This window comes from Cardiocondyla obscurior, linkage group LG12 (genome assembly GCF_019399895.1).
Source record: "Cardiocondyla obscurior isolate alpha-2009 linkage group LG12, Cobs3.1, whole genome shotgun sequence".
In the NCBI taxonomy this organism is placed as follows: Eukaryota; Metazoa; Arthropoda; class Insecta; order Hymenoptera; family Formicidae; genus Cardiocondyla; species Cardiocondyla obscurior.
The window spans coordinates 1974898-1995697 of record NC_091875.1 but is presented as its reverse complement, the minus strand read 5'-3'; the positions used below and the strand labels follow the sequence as shown (position 1 = coordinate 1995697).

Below are 20800 nucleotides of genomic sequence, written 5' to 3'. Positions count from 1 at the left end.
TATGGCGAAATACGTCGAGACCCGGCGGGCGACTTATAAGTCAAGATACCTGAAGAACGTTAGAGATTTCAGGAATTTTTGAGTATGAGTCACGGCAGTCAAAGGTGAACTCAATCGAGAGTAAGAACCCGCGTAGACAATTCACGCAGGCCTTTCAATTTAAAAAAAAAAAAAAAAAAAAAAAAAATGACAGCTCTTGTCGGCGGCGAAGCGGAAAACGCACAAGATAAGAGATGCAAACGAAACAATTGATAAGTATTTCGATCCTGCCGACGGACGCAAACGCAGCAAACGAAATCATTAGACGCACCGTGAAACGCACGTCCCATTAAAACGGACGGACGCCTCGAGAAAGCGTACGTCTTCTTCAAACGGCGACATCCGCGAGAAGGAGCGGTGGCAGCGCAATCTTAATTGCATCTAATGGCGATTACATCGTTAATGGTAGCGCCGCGCGATAACAACGATAATAATAAACGCGGGGAGGGTGGGGGCGGGGAGGGCCGGCGAAAAGGCACCGGGAGGAAATGTACAAACGCAACCTTTAAAGAGCTCGGAACCGACCCCCCTTAAGCACGAGGGGAGGGGGGGAGGAAGCGAGGGGTCGCGAGGGAGGAGGCGGGAACAGGTTCCCGGCATAGTTACCGCGTATTCACCGAGCTGAAAACCTTGGGCCTCATCTGGAGCGATGGAGAAGAGGCGCGCGAGGGTGAACAGCTGAACACGAGAAAGGAAAAGGGAACGAAACGAAGACGAAGAGAAAGATGAGGGGGTGGGGAGAGAGGAGGGGGCCCAGGATATTTGCTCATCTCGCTGCAGCCGAGATGCTGCGGCCGCAGACACGCGGGATAAAGGTCGAGAAAGCAAAGGTGAGTTCACACAATGCGTGAACGTATCCGGGGGTCCACCGAGGGAGTCCGCCGGGCGCGCGAGTGGTGGGTTCCTTTGGTCCTTGAACTCCTTGCGACCGCTCGTCGCGAAAACGGTATCCTTTTATTGGCACGGCAGGAGCTTCTGCCGAGGATGGTCCCCGGAATTTCGAGGGGACAGGGGGACCGCCGAAGATGGAAAGAAAGAGTCGCCGAGACGACGAAACGGTGGCGTAATGAAAGGAATTACTCATTAATTGTAATTATAGAAAAATTAAATTCTGATCTTTTTTTCTCTCTCTTTCTCTCTTTTTTTTTTTTTTTTTTTTTTGTTAACTTATTGTGATTTATTTATCTGATTCGTGTCGGAGGGTAAAGGACCGGCGCGTTTAATAAAGAGCCCTTTTTTCGTCTCTGGACCGGGGAGGAGAGATCGGCGAGGAACGCTGCAGTGCCGACGAGTTAATTCGCGCCTCGCTGAATTTCTCGGAGACGGCAGGAAGCGCGGCGAGACGGATTATTATTTCGGAACGGCAAGGGGGGAAACGGAGGCTACCGAGCGAGTCTGGCTGCATTTCCGCGACTCACTACTTCAAGGTGTATCTCGCCGCCGTCTCGCTCGCTCGTGAGGCATGCAAATCCCGGTGGTTCCGCGAGCGTTTCGACATTTTCGTATTTCCGACGCGAAAGTCACTGAAACGAGCAAGGCGCGGCCGCGATATTAACGTTCATTCATCCAGCCGTCGTTCGCAGACTTCGCATCGCCTAAAAGTTCGAGTCTTCGTTGCGTTCTCGCTAGATATTTATTTATTTTTTTTTAATATCGCGTCGAGTACTGTACAATCCTAAACGCGCAGGAAAAAAAAAAAAAAGACTACATCGAAAATTTCGAAAGCGTGCGATGCCGAACAGGCAAACGCAGTACGCACCTGGCACTTCCCTTCTCTTCGCCAACCGAGCTCCCGGTCAGGGAGCAAAATGGCGGAGTGGAGGGGCCCTGAGCGAGCGGTTCACCATTCGCGTCAGTAGTTTTCCGGGCCCAGTTGTGTGCGTCGCCGCGTCTAGTTCAGGCTCGTGCGTCGCGAGAGAAAGGAAGCGAAGGAGAGGAGAGAAGAGAACGCGTCCGTTCGGGAAGAGCGTCTCGCGCCGGGTTTCGCAAGTGCGCATATTTGGTGTCCCGCCCTCGCGCCTCACGTTTCGGGGGAGGAAAAACCTCGGCAGTTTTCGAGGATCGATCAATCGATCGATCGCTCGAGGAAAGACAGAGAAAGAGAGAGAGAAAGAGAGCTGCTCGTCTCTCCCGCGGGAGAAGAGACGACCCGGCGAGTTCCTGAAGACCGAATCAGCGCGTCGCCCCTACGCGCAGCTTCGGGTCCCACGGCCGGTCCCAAAACCGAAAATCCGAAGGGCGGCGTTTAGTCGCGACACCGACAGCGAGCGCACGAGGTCGAAGGGTACACGAGCGTCGGGCTACGTTTATCGACGAGGGATCCTCCACGTTTCACCACGAGCGGAAGGTATTGTCTGACAAAAAAAAAAAAAAAAAAAAAAGGGGGACGGGGAAGCGCCAGGTGGTCCGCCGAATTTCGCGCGGTCGATAAGCAAGGGGCAGGGGACGCGGAGATTAAAGAACCGTGCTCTTCGGGGATGAAGATCGCAGATTTTCGATCGGCGTATTTCGATAGTGCTTCGATACCGCGAACAAAACGCAGCCGGACAATCGTTAACTCGCGGCTTCTTCGATTATTGGAACGCGTCTTGCAGGAGAATACCGAGAGGGTGACTCTTTTTCTTTTTCCTTCTTTCGGAGCCGAGGCTGGAGACTTCCAGTGAAGGAGTGCGGGATCTTTCGCGTCACGACCTGCCGCGGAATCTCGGAAAATTGAATTCGACCGGGAAACCGCTCTCGAAAACGTGCCGTCGAAAATGAAATTTGCAACACCGCTCGCGCTGTTTGTTCGCTTGATTTAGCCGAGGGATTCAGTTGCGAGATGAATCCAGTGAATAAAAAAAGGAAGAATAAAGGAAAGGAAAGCTAGCTAACGAAGACGAATGATCGCGAGCGTTAAATCAGTATCGGAAGATCAAGGATTACTAGTTGGAAGATTAGGATTCGGTGAGAATCGACGGAAATGGATTGAAATCAAATCCGATTGGCTTGATCCTTGATCTTCGAAGTCTGGGGGGATTTAACGAGCTTCTTCTTCTCAGAAGAAAAAAAAAGAGAGAGAGAGAGAGAGAAAGAGAGATAAAAAAAAGAAAAGAAAAATGAGACGTCCGTATAAGTCATTAATTTATTCGCGCTGGTTCGCGTTTGTTTCTAGCCGCGGATCTCTGCGATTGCAGAGAGCTGCTGCGCCTTCGATCGTTTCTCGGCAGGCACAGCTTCAACGAACGCGACCGAGATGTACGCGTGTCTTCCTCGGCAGCCGCGCGTTTAATCGACCTCAATTGGCAAAGCAGCCGACTCCGGATAGGCCGTACGATCGCCGGAGCCGATCCGATATCGGCTCGCATAAACCTCGAGTGAGTAATCTCTTTCACCGCGTGCACACGATTCCTGTTACCTGCGTAACGAAGCGCGCTTCGTTACGTGGCACCGAACGCTCGCGTTTATTTGATATCGTTCTACCGATTCTTCTCCAAGTCAGCGTTTCGTTTTTTTCGCCCAACCGGCGCGGCGAAATATCATGCAAGCTTCTCAGAATTGTTTATTTCCGACACTAAAACACGCGACCTCGACGGTAAATTGTTAGATTCCTAGTTTTCGAATCGCGTCAGTTAATCACGTGTTGTAAGAATCCGAGCGCAATGGTTGTTCTCTAAAGCATTGTCGTCTTGCTGCAAGAAAAAAAAAAAAAAAAGAAAGGAAGAATATTTCAGTTAAGTTGACCGGGTATTAACGGCTGGCAAAGGAATGCGGGACAGGTCAAACTTTGGAGCCATTGTCAAAGCGCCTTTGCCTCGGGGAAGGGCAGCCAAGTTTTTTTTTCCCGGAAATCGGCAGGCCCTTGCACGCACAGTAGGCACTTTTGGTCGAGCACAACTCGACGAGAGCAAAAGCGGACTTCACTTATTTCTCGGCGACTTCGCTTTCTCGCGGCTACTTGTGTTCCGCTCGAGCGGGAGCGACCCGTGCGCGATCGGCAAAGAAAAGAAGGAAAAAGAAAAAAAAAAGAAAAAAAAAAAAACCGTCTACGCACACGCGATCGATAGATCACCCACGTGAGAAATACGCGAAAGTGAAACGCGACAGATGCAAAGATAAAGCGCGACAAAAAAATGAGGGTTGAAAAACGTGAAAGAAATTTGTTCATCAATAAATCGTAATAATAATTGGAGTATAATATAAATATATATTTAAACGAGAATTAATTTTCCATAATTAAAATAATTAATTACCGACGCCGACAGAGATGAACGTATTCATCGCGTTGACTTTTTTTTTTTTTTTTTTTACGTGATACACTTTTATTTTTACCCGTTTCACAGACTTTTACGAGATGCTAAGAAAATGTCGTAGTTCTCATAACGCTTCCTCGTTTCATTGTTTCTGATAGCTTCGACAGTACGCGTGATCCTGGCGCGGTAGATAAGGCCATGTTTCAGTTTCCTGCCGAGATAAGGCAGTAAAAGAAAAAAATACGAACCATCAAGAGAAGACCTTGCCTAACCAGGGAATATATAGATATGTGTGCACAGCGTTATATCGCGCCTTCGCGTTTCGTTAGGATGTCAGAGTTCTCCGCCTCTTTGCGTTAGAAATGACTGCGTAAATACCGTAAAAGAGCAGGCTCTTGCAGAGAGAAATTATCTCCCAGGCCTCTCAAGGAGCCGATATGAAAAATTACGAGGACCCTTTGAGTATCGAGGTAAAACGCGGCAGGTAAACGACAAAAAGACACAGGTAAACACTCGGGAAAAAAAAAAAAGAAAAAGTAACAGAATAAAGTGAGAATGAAACATTTTTTGTGTCCAAGTGCACATTAAAGTTACATTAAATTTCAATTACTTCGATTTTTTTTCCTTTTTTTTTTTTCTGGAGTTAACAGATTTGAATTCTTATATCGAGTTGTGTTCGATAATTCGAAATAGCTGAGATACATCGTTATCTGCGGAACCGAACGGCAAGGAAAATAAAATACTGTAATTCGAACGCTAATCAGTGTTGACCGTGAGAAAACAATAGTCCGTCTCTAATCTTCCGAGTCACTCGCACGAGAAAAACTACCGCTGACGTCGAATCTCTCGACATCTGTAGAACTAAAGACAGCCTGCCGCGGCCGATTTCTCAACGCCCGTCACTTTCAAGGTTCTCGAAAGAACGCAAGAATGGACCCCCGTCCCCGCCGAATCGTAAATCACTGTGAATATTGAAAACCACCGTGTTTGAAAATAGTGATCCATCGGCAAAATTGCCTCGCAGCTATCGGGCGCAATTAATTTCTGCCGCGCGAAACATATTAAAAAAAAAAAAAAAATGAAATTAGTTCGCGGATGAAGCGAAGGAAACGGCGGGCAAAAATTAGGAAAAGTCTTGAAAAATGTCAACGGCAGATCTGCGCCGACGGTCGTCAAGCTTTTACGGAATTTATTGTGATGTATTATGTGATTTATTATGAAGTATTATAAAATATTGTAAACGCAGGATGACGGGACTAATTAGCTACCATCGCGTCCAACTTATTTATCGCCCTTGCATCGTCTCAGGCTTCCCACGATCTCGGGACACGTGAGAGAGGCTGTTAACCTCCTCCTCGAGCCGTCTTCATTCATTTTTCGCATCCCGCGCGCGAGCGAATCGATGTGCGCGACGTGCCTATCGAGCGTGTGTGTCAGTAAAGCGTAGCGCTCGTACTTATGCCTAGGCGGGATGAAATATTAACGCGATGATGCCCGCCGACGTGGAGAATGACGTTCGTGTCCGGAGTTGAGAGAAGGCACGAGAGCACAATGTGCGTGCACCGAAGGTGTCTCGCTAAAAATCGCGAGCCGAGCTTTGTAATCGCAGCGTGATTTCGTAAAAAAATTATTTTCCGCGAAGATGTTATCATTATTAATATAAAAAAAAATGTTACGTGCACACAGTTAATAATCTAAATAAAATAAGACGTTCTGCGACATTAATTCTCGATATAATAATAATTAAATATATAAGTATTATCCCGTTTGATATTTCAGGTAGTTTTAATTGCGTGTCGCTACGAAAGCCAGAATTTATCGCGTATTACGTAGCCGCGAAAAGGACAATTTGGCTGCACAATAATTAACATAATTCGTACGGCCTCGTTCTCCATTTATCGTGTGCAATTATCGCGGACTCGCAATCTCCGCGTCATCCGCGCGGCCGCGAGAGGAGGAATTCGCCTGCGGTGGAAACGGTTTCGCGAAAAAGCTCGGCGGGAAAATATTATTTCGCGGATATCGGCCGCGTACAGGCCTTTCACCCGGTGTTCGTGGCGAACAAAATTACCCCTTCACTCCTCGACCACGCATTGTATTGCCGTATCGTTCGACGCGATCGACAGGACGATATCCCGCCGCGATTACGATCGGCATCGCCTGCCATCGCGAAGCGGCGGGCTCAAAAGTCGAGAATGAAACGGCGCTTTTCCCACGTGCGCCCTTTAGCATCGGCGTCGGTGCACTCCTCGACGACCCTAAGCTACTTCCCGGGACTGCCACCTCGCGAAAAGCGGACCTTCGCGAGATGGGAGAACCTAATCCCGTAAAAAGAGCCGCGCTTTTGTAAGCGAGAACGGAAAAAGCCGCGCTCGCGGCCCTTTGAGCTCTCAAATGAAAAGACGAAGGATAAGCGAGATGTGCCATTGACGACGAAACCTCGTTACGATTTTACGGGGGAAAAAAAAAACCGCGCAGCTCTCCGCCATGGGAATTGTCGATCGAAACGGTGCGTTTCGCGATCCTATCGTTTTCGTATGGGAATATTTATTATTGAGACGCCCGACGTAGTCCGGGGGCTCTGGGACTGATGGACCGTCTCCCTTTCTCCGGAGAAGGTCGCTGAAAATTTTATTCGCACGTCTAAGTATTTCGTTTGTGCTCGTGCCGAGATAGAGACTCCGGCAGGTAAGACATCGTAGAGCTGGGTTCGCGAGACACGTAACTGTAAATTCCCTTTCCACTCACGCGATGAAGTCGAGACTCGTCCTTTCGCCGCGGACGACCGAAGGAAAAGCTTGTTCCGCGTGCCTGTAAGTCCTCGCTTACGAAAAATCCCTTTATTCCGGTATCGAAAATCCGTCGGGCGCGATGGAATTTCAGACGCGTTTGCGGCTTATCGCAATTAGCCGCCGGCTCGAAGTCGCGTGACGAATAAAATAAACCATCTGCGAGGTATACGCCGCATATATGGTAGCCGTGGCTCGCGCGATTCCCTTGCATTACGTCGTAATTGCGCGGGGCTCACTCGGTCATTGCTTTATTAGGAATTCGCCAAGTAGCGGCGATCACCGTAATTCCACCGCGCTTGCCGTGTTATTCGTGCACGTCGAACGTTCTTCGCGGACGCGCCTTCATCGATCAACGCTCGCTACGTGATACCCGACGCTGATAGAAACGCGATAAATTTTTCACGAATGTAGCAGCTCGGATGAAACCGAGGGAGTTTATCGGCCGAAAAATCGCGGGGGAAAACGAGCACGATAAACCCGATTGTATTCATCGTCGGAATCCTCGTAAATTTATGGCTCGGTCCAAGTGACCGTGCTCTTTCTCTCGGATACCTTTCTTCGCGCGAGTGTAGGGTTCGAGGAAACGAGCCTCTATCAGCGTGTAAACGCGAAGTGACAAGCAGGTTCGATTCGACACGCAGATTACGCCGACCGGCCTGATACTTTCGCGAGATCGTCGCACGTGAATAACCGCAGGAGCGGTACGTGTGTTCCCTCCCCGTGACACGCGGAGACACACACAATTACTTGAACGGTGATTATAAAACTCGTATCTTGATCGCGGCGAGTGGTCGTTGATACAATAATTTACGGCACGTTGCGCTAATTCGCTCACTGTCGAGGGCGACCGTTTATCCACGGCCAAGCGTGCTGTTAATTCATACGCGCGATCGCGAACTATCACTTTGCCGCGGCTATCGAGCTGGTCGACGGAATCGGAAGCTGCGGGTTAAAGCCCCGAGAGATTCGTTTCTTTTTATTTTTTAATTTTTTACTTTTTTATTTTTTTTTTATTTTTTATTTTTTTTTTTTTATGCAATAATCTCGCGCTGCACCTCGCCGTAATTACTTAAAAAAATTAATTAAAGCTACAAGCAGATAAACGAAATACTTACAGAAATTATTATTACACGTCGGGCTTGTCGGCGAGGACTTTCAGCGAGAGTTAATATCACGTATTCGCGCCTGGTTCTGCAAAATTCCAACCCGCATCCGGAAAGAAATGTGATTCACGGAGGAAAGTCCTCGGCGGCGACTCAACGTGATTACGAGAAGTCTCCCTTGAATCACGTTTCTCACCGACACATACGTCATTCACGGCGAACGGTTCAAGCATTCCTTCCACGTGTCGTGCAATAAATAAACGCGTCACGAGTAATAATGCAATTTTCCAAATGGTGACGTAACTCGAACGAGAGCGCGGCGATAACGCTAATTTAATTAATTGGCGCGTCAGCTCGCGCGTCGTCGGGCTCCGAACCGCGGATGAGGAATCGATATATCGATGCTATTGGATCAGAGCGCGATCCGATTTACGTTCCCGGCTTTCGAATGCAGTAACGCAAGTGAATCGAGTCCGCGTTTCGAGTGATCCCCATATCGGTAAATAACGCACGAGTACATAAATCACATCTCGATTACACACGCGTTCGGTACCGTTTCTCTCCGTCCCTCGCCCCTCTCTTCCCGTCGTTGCATTAGCAGCTGTTATTAGTCCTCACATGTGTGCGTAAATCAATGTTACCACGGCGATCGCTTGTTTCGACCTACAAATCGCTCCAGTTTCCATATCATGCCGGCGCAACCGGCACGCATAAATCACTCTCATATTACCTGTTAAACCGCTGAATAGACATGGCACTGTACCGCGCTTCTCCGTTTCTGGCTACGTAAAGCCCGGATTTGCTCGGTCCCCCTCGATCCTCTCTCAAAGAAATCTTCCGATGTTTGACTTATTCATTACGCGTTCGTCATCCGTCACCGGACTCGCATAAGCGCGTCGCTTTAGCATTGCAAAGTGAATTTATGAATTTATTCCTCTTAAATCCCGTCTTCTTAATATCGCTCGGTAAAAGGAAAAAAATAATATAGGAAGAGAAAGAAAAAACAAAATTTATTGAATCTTTCCCGAATTATTATCAGCGCCGCGTGCATCGAATATTCCTCGGAAACTGCGAAGGCAAACGGGGGAGCATGAAAGTATAAATACGAAATGGGCGGCGGAACAAAGTTACGATTCAATATCGGCAGGAAAGTTCCAAGATCAACAATTCGCGTTTCCCTTGTTAATTAATCGCTCGCAGAAATTGCATTAATTAATTATACACCGAGTGCACCGACGTTGCAACGTCACGGCGTTCGTTTGCATGCCCAGAAGTAGCTGGAGATATCTTTTCTCGCGTCTTTTCACCTGGCCCTCCCCCTTTCCTCCTTTTTTTTCCCCCCTCGTTTCGCACAAACCGCAGGCGGCACCGCGAACGAAACCGGTGTCCCGGATCCGTCGCGGACAAAGGCTCTCCATTTTTTTCTCGATCGTGTATTAGCAACTCGAATCCGGCGCGTCGGCGGCGGCGGCGATCTCGCAGCCGCCGCCGCCGCGATCCCAAACCTGTTTTCTGCATCCGTAACCCGATACGGACAATTCGTACGAGATCGAGCCGCGGCGGCACCGGGGGATCGTGAGAAGAAACCGCCGGCGGATTCGCGATGAACTTCGTTACCTCTAACTTTCCCTCGTTTATAATTAACGTTTAACGTTCAATGGGTTATTTGCGCGGGGAAAATTTGATACTGAGAATTATTATGGCATCGCGGTGGCTAGCGTTGAAAATAATAAGAAGGATGAGCAGCTTCGAAATAACGACACGCGACTTACGCCGAGCTTGAGCACACAAGTGATGCGGTGTTTTTGGACACCGAGATGACGGGAGAGGAAAGAGATACGAAGCTACGTTTGGCATTATGCATTTTTATCTCCTCGAGTTGAACAACGCCCGTGGAAACTCGCTTTGATTTAGTAACCAAAAAGTTCGGTCGTGAACAGAAGCGACGACGACGACGGAATTCTACTTCGTGCTCGCGGGAATTTATCGCCGCGGTCGACGGAACACCTCTTTTCATCGTGTGTGTGCCTGCGATTGCGCGATGTCGGAAAAATCGCGTTTTCAAAAAAAAAGAAAAATTTCAACGAGAGGAATAAAATCGAAATGGTTTTATGGCCGCGACGTTTCGATAGAAACGTGTGCGTTTTATAATTAAATCAGTGAACGACATGCGTAATGAATAATAAATTGGACATGAACCAACGGTAAATTGAAATAACGCGAAAAGTAAAAAATAAATTAACGGCATAAAAATTAATAATAATTTTTTTTTTTTTTTTATGGTCGCTTGTTGTTTTCCCTTATTTTTTCGTGAAATTGTGAAATCTGTTGATTCCTAAATAGTGATTAATTCGTCGCTTGATCGAATGTCGCGTCTGGAAGTCCGAGAAATGTGATTAATCAAGGCATGAGCATGTGTAAAAGGGTATCGGCCTTTCTCGTCGACGTCGTCGTTGTCGTTCACTTCACGTAGTTATACCCCACTCTATCCGAGAAACCAGCGGCAACTAGTTTAACTTGGCCGGCTCCCTCGCCACGGGCGTCACAAGGAATACGAGGGCATTCGACAATTCGTATGCCTCCAAGAAAACGCGGTATAAAACGTATGAAACGTTACATTTTCTCACGACTCCTATCACGCACGGCGTACCGTGCTCTTCATCGAAGGCGCGATCGCGGGACAATTAAGTCACGTTAATTCCACGAAATTATTTTACCTCGCGAAAAGCTTCTGGAAAAAAAAAAATAAAAAAAAACCCGCACGTGCAACTGCCCATATTTTTATTTTTATTTTTAATATTTAAATAATATTTATATTTGTAAGATTTTATATGATTGATATCTCAAAGCATGCATTAATTAAAAAAAAAAAAAAAAAAGAATTATATTGAACGTAAATAATTAATTTTTCATACGCGAAATTCAATCTGAAATCAATATTCGCAAGCAGCACTCGGCAAATCGGTTTACGGTGAGAAATTTCCCGCATACCACGCACGTGTACGGGGTTCGGCACCTGCGAGCAAAGCGGCAAAGTCCAGCAAAGTTCGCGATCCCCAGGACTTCTGGCGCACGGCGTTCTCCAAAAGATTCTGAATATTCATGCGGGCCGATTTCTCGCCGCGGCATCCAGACTGTCAATTAATTAAGTAATAAAATTCTGGAGGCGGAATGGGAGAGCCTCGTTGATCGCGACTCGCCCTTGAGTTTTATTGAGAATGCTCCATCGCTCGAAATGCCTTCGTAAAGGAGAACAAGTATTCGCGACTTAATTAGGACATGTTTCTGCGCACGGGGGAAAAAAAAAAAAAAATTATAGCGAAGAAAAATATTCCGAAATTATTGCTCCAAGAAGCTGCGTTTAAATTTTACAGCTACAGCGCGTTTGGAGTTTACTTTGCTGCGTAGTAATATTAATTTATGTTTTAATTATCCGCGACATCTTTGCACCGTGAAATAATAACTGGAGAACGCCGAGCGTGCTTTATTGAACGCGCTTCCATCCTTTGTGCACGCCCGTGGGATTAATTAATCATTACGTCACGCGTTAACGAGAATATACTTCTCGTGACCGCGGAATAACGAGCGTGTTCTTTAGATGCGCGGCTATTAACGCAAGTCGGGCAAGGCCTAGCTCTACCGTTTCCATTTTAATCCCGCGCGATTACGCCGAAAAGCGAGGAGGTATAACCGCAAAGGTGGAATATCTCGAGATAAAATTACGAGCCGTCCTCGCCGGTTAACTTCTTTCTTAAAAGATAACAGTTTTAAGTCCTCATTGACTCGTCGCTCATAAAAACCTGGAGGCATTTAAAAATCGTTAAGTGTCGGTGCTCTAATTTTTCTTTTCCAACAAACAGCGACGTTGATAACGTGACATTTTTCTTCTTTTAATAAAAAAAAAAAATCTTCAAGAAAAGGCTGAAAAATCCAGGAACGCGAAAGAGTTAACTCAAAATCGCTCGGTTTCCGCGCGTGAAGAGTGTGGGCTTTGTCACCGCACAGTAACTTGTGCAAAAACGTCCGTTTAGGCGACGCTTTGCGAGAACGAGCACGTGTCATTCCGCAGAAACCGAAGCCAGCGACGAGAGGGTGGTAACCTGGGCATTCCGGTCGCGTCGAGCTTTTGTTTCCCGACGAGACAATTCACGGATCGAGGTGTGTGGCGCTTAGGACGGGTTACTCTCACCCTTGGCTCCCGTCCGTTCTCGGTGTATCGATCTTCTCATACACATCTGCCATTTCCGGTCGCGCGCGCGACGTTGGGGGCGAGAGGGATCCTTTCTCGTCGACGGTTCCGTGGCTTTTCGAAAGAGCCGACACGGGGAAAAAAAAAAACAGCGCGGATCGTAATCCCGCGTTACAATTCTGTCGAATAAAAGCGCGACGAAGAGCTTCTGCTTTTGTTCGCCGAGAGTGACGGCGCCGAAGGAACTAGTCGTCGTGAATGGATGAGCGATGTTCGTCGCGTCCAGAGTTCGCGCGTGAAAGGGAAGATCGCGAGAACCGCTGACTCGTTAAACTGAAGTCTTTTGTAAACTTTTTTTTTTTTCTTTCTAATTGTCCAAATGAAAGGGTGTCTTTTCGATCGATTCAATTAATTTTCAAACAGCGCGATCGAGCGGGTCGTCACCGAGTTTCCTCTGATCTTTCAGGACAAGATAGACAGTCGACTACTGTGGAATGTAGTTTGCTCTGGTGTACCTACTGTTTACTACCGCGATTAATTGGTGAATTAATTACAAAGTGATCTAGGCGCGTGTCGCTGGCAAGGAACTCGACGCGGCCTCCGTTTCCTAAGCAACGCTCGCGCAAATCATTATGAATTACTGACTTGCGAGATAAGAATGTTAATGCCGCTTGCCCCTCGCTGGCGTTTGACTCAATGAAACGCACTTCTAATCGCGATCGGCCAGCTGCGTGGCGTTCATTAAGCATAACGGGAACATAATCTGATTGCTCGTCAACCGAAGACAGACTTTCGTTCAAGAAATCTTCGACTCGAAGGTTCGCTTTCTACATACAGCGCTCAAGAGTCGTGATAAAAATAAATAAAACGGACAAACTAAACATCTTCTTTCAGAATTACGGATATATAAAATACCGCGACGTAACGTCGAGTTTTTATCATTTTCTCTCGCTGAGGTGAATTTCAACAGTTAACGGCCCTTTTTTTTTTATTACAAATAATGGAGTCTGCATTGAGGCACTTGTTACAAACCGAACGTCAAAGCAAACGCGCGGGATGAAAATAAAAGGAAACGCTAGCTTTACGTGCGGGATGCTTTAACAAAGAGTTAATTAAAAAATCTCGCTTACTAAAATGGAAAATTAGGAGCTGGAGGAGAGAAGCGAAAAGCATTATCGTATTCGCGTAGTTTTCAACTAATTCCCGGCCGTTGGCCGTTCTGTTAATGATGATAAAATTAAGGTTCTTCTTTTCGCAGATTAAACGAGCATGGCGGTGTTTGGCTTGGTCTCGGCGGTCGCCGGCTTCGTCAAGGTGCGATACCTGATCGACAAGGCCATTATCGACAACATGGTCTTCAGAATGCATTACAGGATCACGTCGGCCATTCTGTTCCTCTGCTGCCTCATCGTCTCTGCCAATAACTTGATAGGTGAGGACCGTCTTTCAATTTCCACCGCGCTGCCGAAGCACGCCTCGCGCCTCGGCGGATCTAAAGATCCTTGAAAGTGCTTCTATAAAAAGTACGCTTGGGAAATTTTCCCGCGCCGCGATTGCCTGCGATCCTTATCGCCGACAACATTCATCAGAACGAATTAGGTGAGACCGCTATCTCGGTGATTCGCTCGAACATAAAATCAAGTAATACGAAAAAAAAAAAAAGAAAAAAAGGGAAAATTTATCGCGATGAAACGGTAGGTGTGCGTACGTGGAGAACATTTTGTATTCGGTTACCGTAACGTCATAAATGAGTTATTTTAGAGTTATAAGTTTAAATGCTGTGATATTCTCGGGTTAAAAATAAACGACAGTCCAGGATAAGAATCATTAATTTGTCCATGTGGGACATCGCTGGGTTAAAGATCAACAGCGGCCACTTGCAGCGTAAGCCGAGTGCAGCCAGTCGCCACCTAATCAGACGGTGATTAGGGACTTTAGCAGAGACGAGACGACGCCTAACTCGAGCAACGTTCGCGGAGACAGAGCTTCCCGATACGAATTTTCTTCCCTACCGGCACGCGACGAGAATAATGTGCTACGAACAGTTGATCAGAAGCCGCGCTAACGATCATACTGTACTCGCAGTATGCCTGTTTCTTATTATGGTTGTCAGCGAATCGAAGCCGAGTCGCGCGATGTGATTAATGAGGAGTGGATCTCTTTGATTATACGCGAGACGAGGGCAGTTGGGAGGCCGGCAATTATGCCGTAAATGATTACATGTGCATGTAACACCGGGAGAAGAACGTTCCCGTCCGCTCCTCGTTGGCACTGTCGTCGGGAACGAATGAACTTTGTCGAAGGCACCGTGCCCTGAGTGAAAAATATAGTTACTTTCGGATCCGACCGTAATCTTGTAACATTTCCAAACGTTAAACATCAGCGAATCAATTATCAATATAATCGAGTCGATCATATTTTGCCCTAAAAATATTAAATAAAATTATGATTGGGTCCAGAAGTAATAAATTTCTCTCGGTGTGGAGTTAGAAATTTAATCGCTAGGCAAACAATAGCGTCTAGGCTCGCAGTAATTTAATCTTACGGTATCTTAATGGTCTGCAACCACCTACACCGTAATAATTCTTATCAAAGTTCCTCCATGTGAATTGAACAATTTTACAAAACTTCGTTACGAGGCACCGTATATGTATATTCCGAGCCGCGAAGGATACTTGACATTTCGACGATTCTGCGAGCTCAAGATTCACGCTCGCTACGAGATGATTAAATAAACGACGAATTGTTGCGTAAGTTAATTGCGACGCGAAGCATCTGGCACGCATGTGAGGCTCGCGTTGCACGGCATAAATGTGACTTGAATCTCGAAATGAAAAATCTCGAAGAAGAAAAAAAAAAAAACTGTTTACTTTATACCGACTATGCGCCTCGCCCCTATTCACGTTTCTGAAAGCAGCGACACATTTTTCCTAGTGCATCCAAAACGACTTTAGCGAGCTTTCACTAACTTTTTTTTTTTTTTAATTAAATTAATGTGTCTACATTCAACTTTTCTCATAAATTTTTTCGTCAAATACTACTTAAATTGAATTTTTCATGAATTAATTAACTACTTCGTTTTTGTATAAGGAGGGTAAACAATAGCGCAGAAAATATACGCAAATATTGTTAATAAAGTCGATAATGCTATTTGAATGCGAATAAAACGCAGACTGCATATTGCGAATTGAATGCTTGGGAGGAATATGATATCAGCACATTATCAAGACATTAATTAAGACATTTGATACTCTAGAATAGCTTTGTGCAGATAATTACGCAGCATCCATATAATAACTCGTAACGCGTTACGTGTGACATATAAAAAGAATTATCTTTGCAAGCGCGATAGTGTCATCTCTGATGTTCACTAATCACGGGGAATTAACATGCATTACGGCAATCCCGCAGGATAACTTCAGTGTTTGTGAGATAAATGATAAACGCACGAAAAAGGTGCGCGAGGTCTCAGAAGAACGTAATTTATTTTATGGCGTATGTAATTAAACGATTTCTATTTGAATACCAAAAGCGGAAAATAAAATTTTACTTATACCTTTATGTTCTATAAAAGAAATATTTTTTTTCAAGAAGCACGTTAAATTATCCGTATAGATAAAAAATATAGGACGCGTAAAATTAGAAATTAAAAAAAAAAAATGAAAGCATTGATTAAATTAGAAACATAAATTAAATTGTAAATGCACAAATTATTTTATTCCAAAGTCGTATAAAGTAGGATTTGGATATTTAAGGCTCGAGCCGTGTCGTTTCTCATGCGAATCCACGCATGCAACCGGTAAATGGACGAAGAGATCATCGATTTCATCGATCGCGATCGTAAAACGGCCTGTAATCGTTTGTCTTTCCTTTGCAGGCGATCCCATCAACTGCCTGTCGGAACTGCCTTCTGGGCATGTGATCAACACATACTGCTGGATAACGTACACGTTCACGCTGCCGCAAAATATCGCGAAGCCCGTGGGCACCCACGTGGCCCATCCGGGTCTAGGTGGCGATTACGGGGAAAAGCGATACCACTCGTACTATCAGTGGGTGCCGTTCATGCTGTTCTTCCAGGGCGTGCTCTTCTACATGCCGCACTGGATGTGGAAGCAGTGGGAGGAAGGTAAAATCCGAATGATATCAGAGGGCATGAGGGGCGCCATGATCGAGACCAAGACCGACCGGCAGGCAAAGACCGAGAGGTTGGTCCAGTACCTCGTGGAAACCTTGCACCTGCACAACAGCTACGCCGCCGGATATTTCTTCTGCGAGGTCCTCAATTTTGTTAACACCGTAAGTACGAAGAAGAATCTTTCTTGGGAACGATATTACAACAATTCGAATATTTATTTATTATTTAATTAATTTTTTTCTTTTTTTTAAATATAATTATGCTTATTTTTTATTTTATTACCGTAGAGGGTCTTTAAATTATTCCAAGACTCAGAATGTTAAAATAGTTTTACGAGCAGGAAGAGCAGAGCCAAGTCCCTCGCGTTAAGATAATGTAATGTTTCCAGGTCGGCAACATATTCTTCGTGGACACCTTCCTCGGCGGGGCTTTTCTTACTTACGGCACGGATGTGCTGAGGTTCAGCGGCATGAACCAAGAGCAACGTTCCGACCCGATGATCGAGGTGTTCCCGCGCGTGACCAAGTGTACTTTCCACAAGTTCGGTGCCTCTGGTACGATCCAAAAGTTGGACGCGCTATGCGTGCTCGCGCTAAACATCCTCAACGAGAAGATCTACATCTTCCTGTGGTTCTGGTTCATCATCCTGGCGGTCTTCTCCGGGCTCGCGGTGCTGTACAGCATGGCTATAGTGTTAATGCCCAGCACGCGCGAGACGATCCTCAAAAAGCGCTTCAAGTTCGGCACCCCGAGCTCGGTTAACGTGCTCATCCGGAAAACTCAGGTAGATATTTGCCTTAGTCGTAACTTTAATCGTAAAGAAAACGCTTTCTTTTTTATTTTCAAAAGACATCCCCGACGGAAAACTAGCTCCGAATAATACATCCAGTTGCAAAATTTATTCGTTCCAACATTAAGGCGTATCTTGGAAAAGTTTCGCTCCACCGAACGATTATCATAAACGCGATAATCCACTTAAGAATTTAATAGAAGATCCCGGATGAAAGTTGGGGGAACTTTGTAACTGCCGGCACAATGCAACTACGGTAAACGAAGTCTCCGCGGGTGATATAATTAGAAAAGTGTCTTCTCTTGAGCAGAATTGCAATTTTATATATCTTAACACGGCGGTTTCGTTGCGATGGAGAATTTGACGGAGAAAATCGAATTTTTTTTCAGGTGGGCGACTTCCTGATGCTTCATCTACTGGGCCAGAACTTGAATCTCATGACGTTCAACGAAGTGCTGGAGGAGATGTGCCGCCGCTTGCAGTTCGGCAGCGGAAGCGACGCGTCGCCGACGTCGGTCCCGTCGGCGCCCAGCACCCTCGAGATGCCGATATACCCGGAGATCGAGAAGTACAAGGACACCGAGATTTAAACGCGAGAAGAGGCGCCTCGGCGCCCCGGCCGATCGCTTCCCTCCACTGCCCCCTCATCCCCCGTTCTTCTTGTTCGTATTGTGATAATATCGAGGGCGGTTCGCCGTCATCTCGGTGTCAATAAAGAGACAGGTTCGTGCCGCGCCGTCGACTATCTTACAACGCGCACTTGTAAAACTGTACGCACACCGGACGCCTCTCCTCGGACGTCATTCTGCCGCCCATCGGGGCTTGTGTTCATTGCGGCCCTCGCTCGAGTAGCCGGCATTAAAAAGCGTTGATCCTTGTCTCCTGTCAACGAGCTGTTTCGCTCATTACTGCGCTCGTTAAAACGTGAAGCGGTCCTTGACGTTTTGTGCCCCGCGAGACTTCTAATCAGGGATCCCTGAATGGCAAGACCGCCCCGCGCGTGTTTTGCGAAATATACGCTCCGATCCTTATTTTTTCTAATCGTATTACCGATTCAGCGAGATTACGCAAATTCGTTAGGAAGTCCCGTTATTTTCGCTAGTGCAATCCAAACAATGCGTTAATAAAATAGTACGCGCGAAACCATCTCGTTAAGTTCTTCGTTGAAACTTTTGTTACTTCGAGATGTTCGTTTACCGTTATTAAATTTTAATACTCGAGTTTGGATTAGAGAAACAGCGTAAGTTTAAGCCTCTCGTCGTCTTTTTAATCAGGCGACAATTGTTAAGAGAATTTTCATGCGCCGTGAAAGCGAAGGCTGGAACGCGTAAAATCGCGCGCGAGTCAGGTTCTTTTTTTTTTTTTCTTTTTGCCGATTATTGCTTTAAGATTTCCATTGTATCGCTTAGTTCCCTTAGAGACCTTTTCGCTCGAGCGGCGCACCGAAGATTGTAACGGGAATTACAGCACATTACGTTTCGACATGTTCATTTGCTCATTAAAGGAATAAAAGGCACGCCATCGACTGCGACGGCACGAACCGATGTTAGATTATCAAATATATTAATGTAGGCGCGCTATATTCTCGGATAATACGACGTGTGCACGTGTAATTGTTTACAATCGTTGAGTCGCAACGAGCTTCCAAGCGGCGCGAGTCACATTCTACGCTCTAGCATCGAGTCCTGATTGTTTATCGTCCGCTTCAACGATGCCAATTTATTTCGCGGTAACTTGAAGAGCGACGACCGCGTGAGACATAACAGCACTCGAAGAAGCAGCTATCGAAGCGACGTATCGCTGCACTACTTCCGACACTTGCTTTCGCAATCAATGCTCCGCAGATCGCTTACACTAGCTAGCCAGCGTGGCAATGATCAACTCTCGAAATAACGTAGAAAAAAAAAATTACTCGTTGCTTCGTCGATTGTGACGAGTAAATCATATCGCGCGATCTCGTCACAGTCGTAGAGATTTAAAAGAAAGAACAAGTGGAACACGCGCTCGACAACGAGCTCTTTAATTCTTCAGAGAGTCGTATGGACATATTTATCATTATTATGTATATTGTATATTCAAAAGGTTTCGAGCGCAAGTTGCGATTTATTTGAAGCTTAGTATCCGATCGAACGAACACGACACCCGCATATCGTAGATTATTCACGATTATTAACGAAGACAAGGGGATATCGCAAATTATTTTACGTCATAAAATATAATATTAGTTCCTAAACCGTGAACGTTAATGATAACGAGAATAGAAAGGATTTAAATTTATTAAAAAAGAAAAGAAAAAAAGAAAAAAAGCAAAAAAAAAAAATTACAAGATAAGGCAAGAAAGGTTTGTTTAAGACGTATAAATAAGCTATCTCTATATAATAACATAACAGCGCGGTATTGTGTCTTGCGATACGTAACGATCTTCGTTTCTAACGCTATAATTAAGTACTTCATTAACCCCAATTGGGATTACTTCAATTTGTTCGCGAAAGAACGATAATATCATCCCTGAATAATATTGCCGTCTCTTGAGTAGACTCCACTTCGCGCGATTAATTGTCGCGGTGATCCCTCTTTCCGTTAACAGAAACAATAGAAACTTTCGACTCGACGCTCGGATACGTTCTCCACGTCCTCTCGTTCCGCGTAGATAATACATAAGCGCCGCCGACAATGACTATGTATGACAATAATGTAACGCTGCGACCCTTTTCCCCTTTGCGATATCAGCATCCCGCTAGAAATTACCGGCAATCGCGAGTGATATCTTAAGATAGATGTTTAAGACGAGCGAAAGGGAGGGAGAGAAAGTGAGAGCGAAAGATAGAGAGAGAAAGGTATCGTTTGGTGTAATAGTTATTCGTAAAATGTGCCTTCTATATATGTGCATATATGTATAGAGAGCGAGACAAAAGGTTACATTAGCATATTTTGCAGGAGAAGCGAAACGCTTTTCCGACACGTGTTTGAGAGGAAGACTGCCGACATGTGCAACGTCGTTATAGCAATTAATATGAGAGAGAATGATAGGGAATAAAAGAAAATTTCTGCTAACCGTTATCGCCTATTACTCGCTTTTACGCGGCAGTCGCGCGCGAGCGGACTTAATTAGCGCGTGGTCGCGCGAGAGCGAATCAATTTCGATGTTGCTTTTCTTCGGCGACCGAAGGTGTTCACCGCCGATTAGCTTTTTCCCTCCCCAATTGTACAAAAGACAGTTTTGCGCGCGAGAGATTTCTAGTTTTACTTAATTGGGAACACAATTATTAAAATTACTTTTTAATAAGAACGATATTCTAGAGATGGAAAATATATAGTTTTGTGTATTTTCCTTTTTTATCTTCTTCTTTGCTTATAATTGTATACCTCGATTGCTAGTATGAATCATTACATTTGTAGAAATAATTATCGTGCGTCAATCATATTATTATTGATGTCATTAGAAGAAAATTGGCGCGAGTTAACCGGTAATTAAAGAAATTCAATAAGTCTCTTCTATAAAATCATGAATGGCGAT

At 45.6% G+C, this 20800-nt stretch overlaps 2 protein-coding genes across 4 annotated transcripts in view; one reads left to right on the top strand and one right to left on the bottom strand.

Annotated features, from left to right (window-relative positions):
* Spg (dedicator of cytokinesis spg) overlaps positions 1-20800 on the bottom strand; it is a 44981-nt gene that overhangs the window by 15697 nt on the left and 8484 nt on the right. The gene's annotated exons all lie outside the window — the stretch shown is intronic.
* Inx3 (innexin 3) lies at positions 660-20613 on the top strand. 2 transcript variants are annotated; one of them, XM_070664901.1, is made up of 5 exons: positions 660-2386; positions 13614-13787; positions 16233-16654; positions 16882-17277; positions 17673-20613. In XM_070664901.1, the coding sequence occupies exons 2-5, from the start codon at positions 13625-13627 to the stop codon at positions 17871-17873; spliced, it is 1182 nt and encodes a 393-aa protein (XP_070521002.1). In that variant the 5' UTR covers positions 660-2386; positions 13614-13624; the 3' UTR covers positions 17874-20613. The 2 variants fall into 2 exon arrangements, with proteins under 2 accessions (XP_070521002.1, XP_070521001.1); XM_070664900.1 differs by lacking the exon at positions 660-2386 and having other exon boundaries at positions 13198-13787.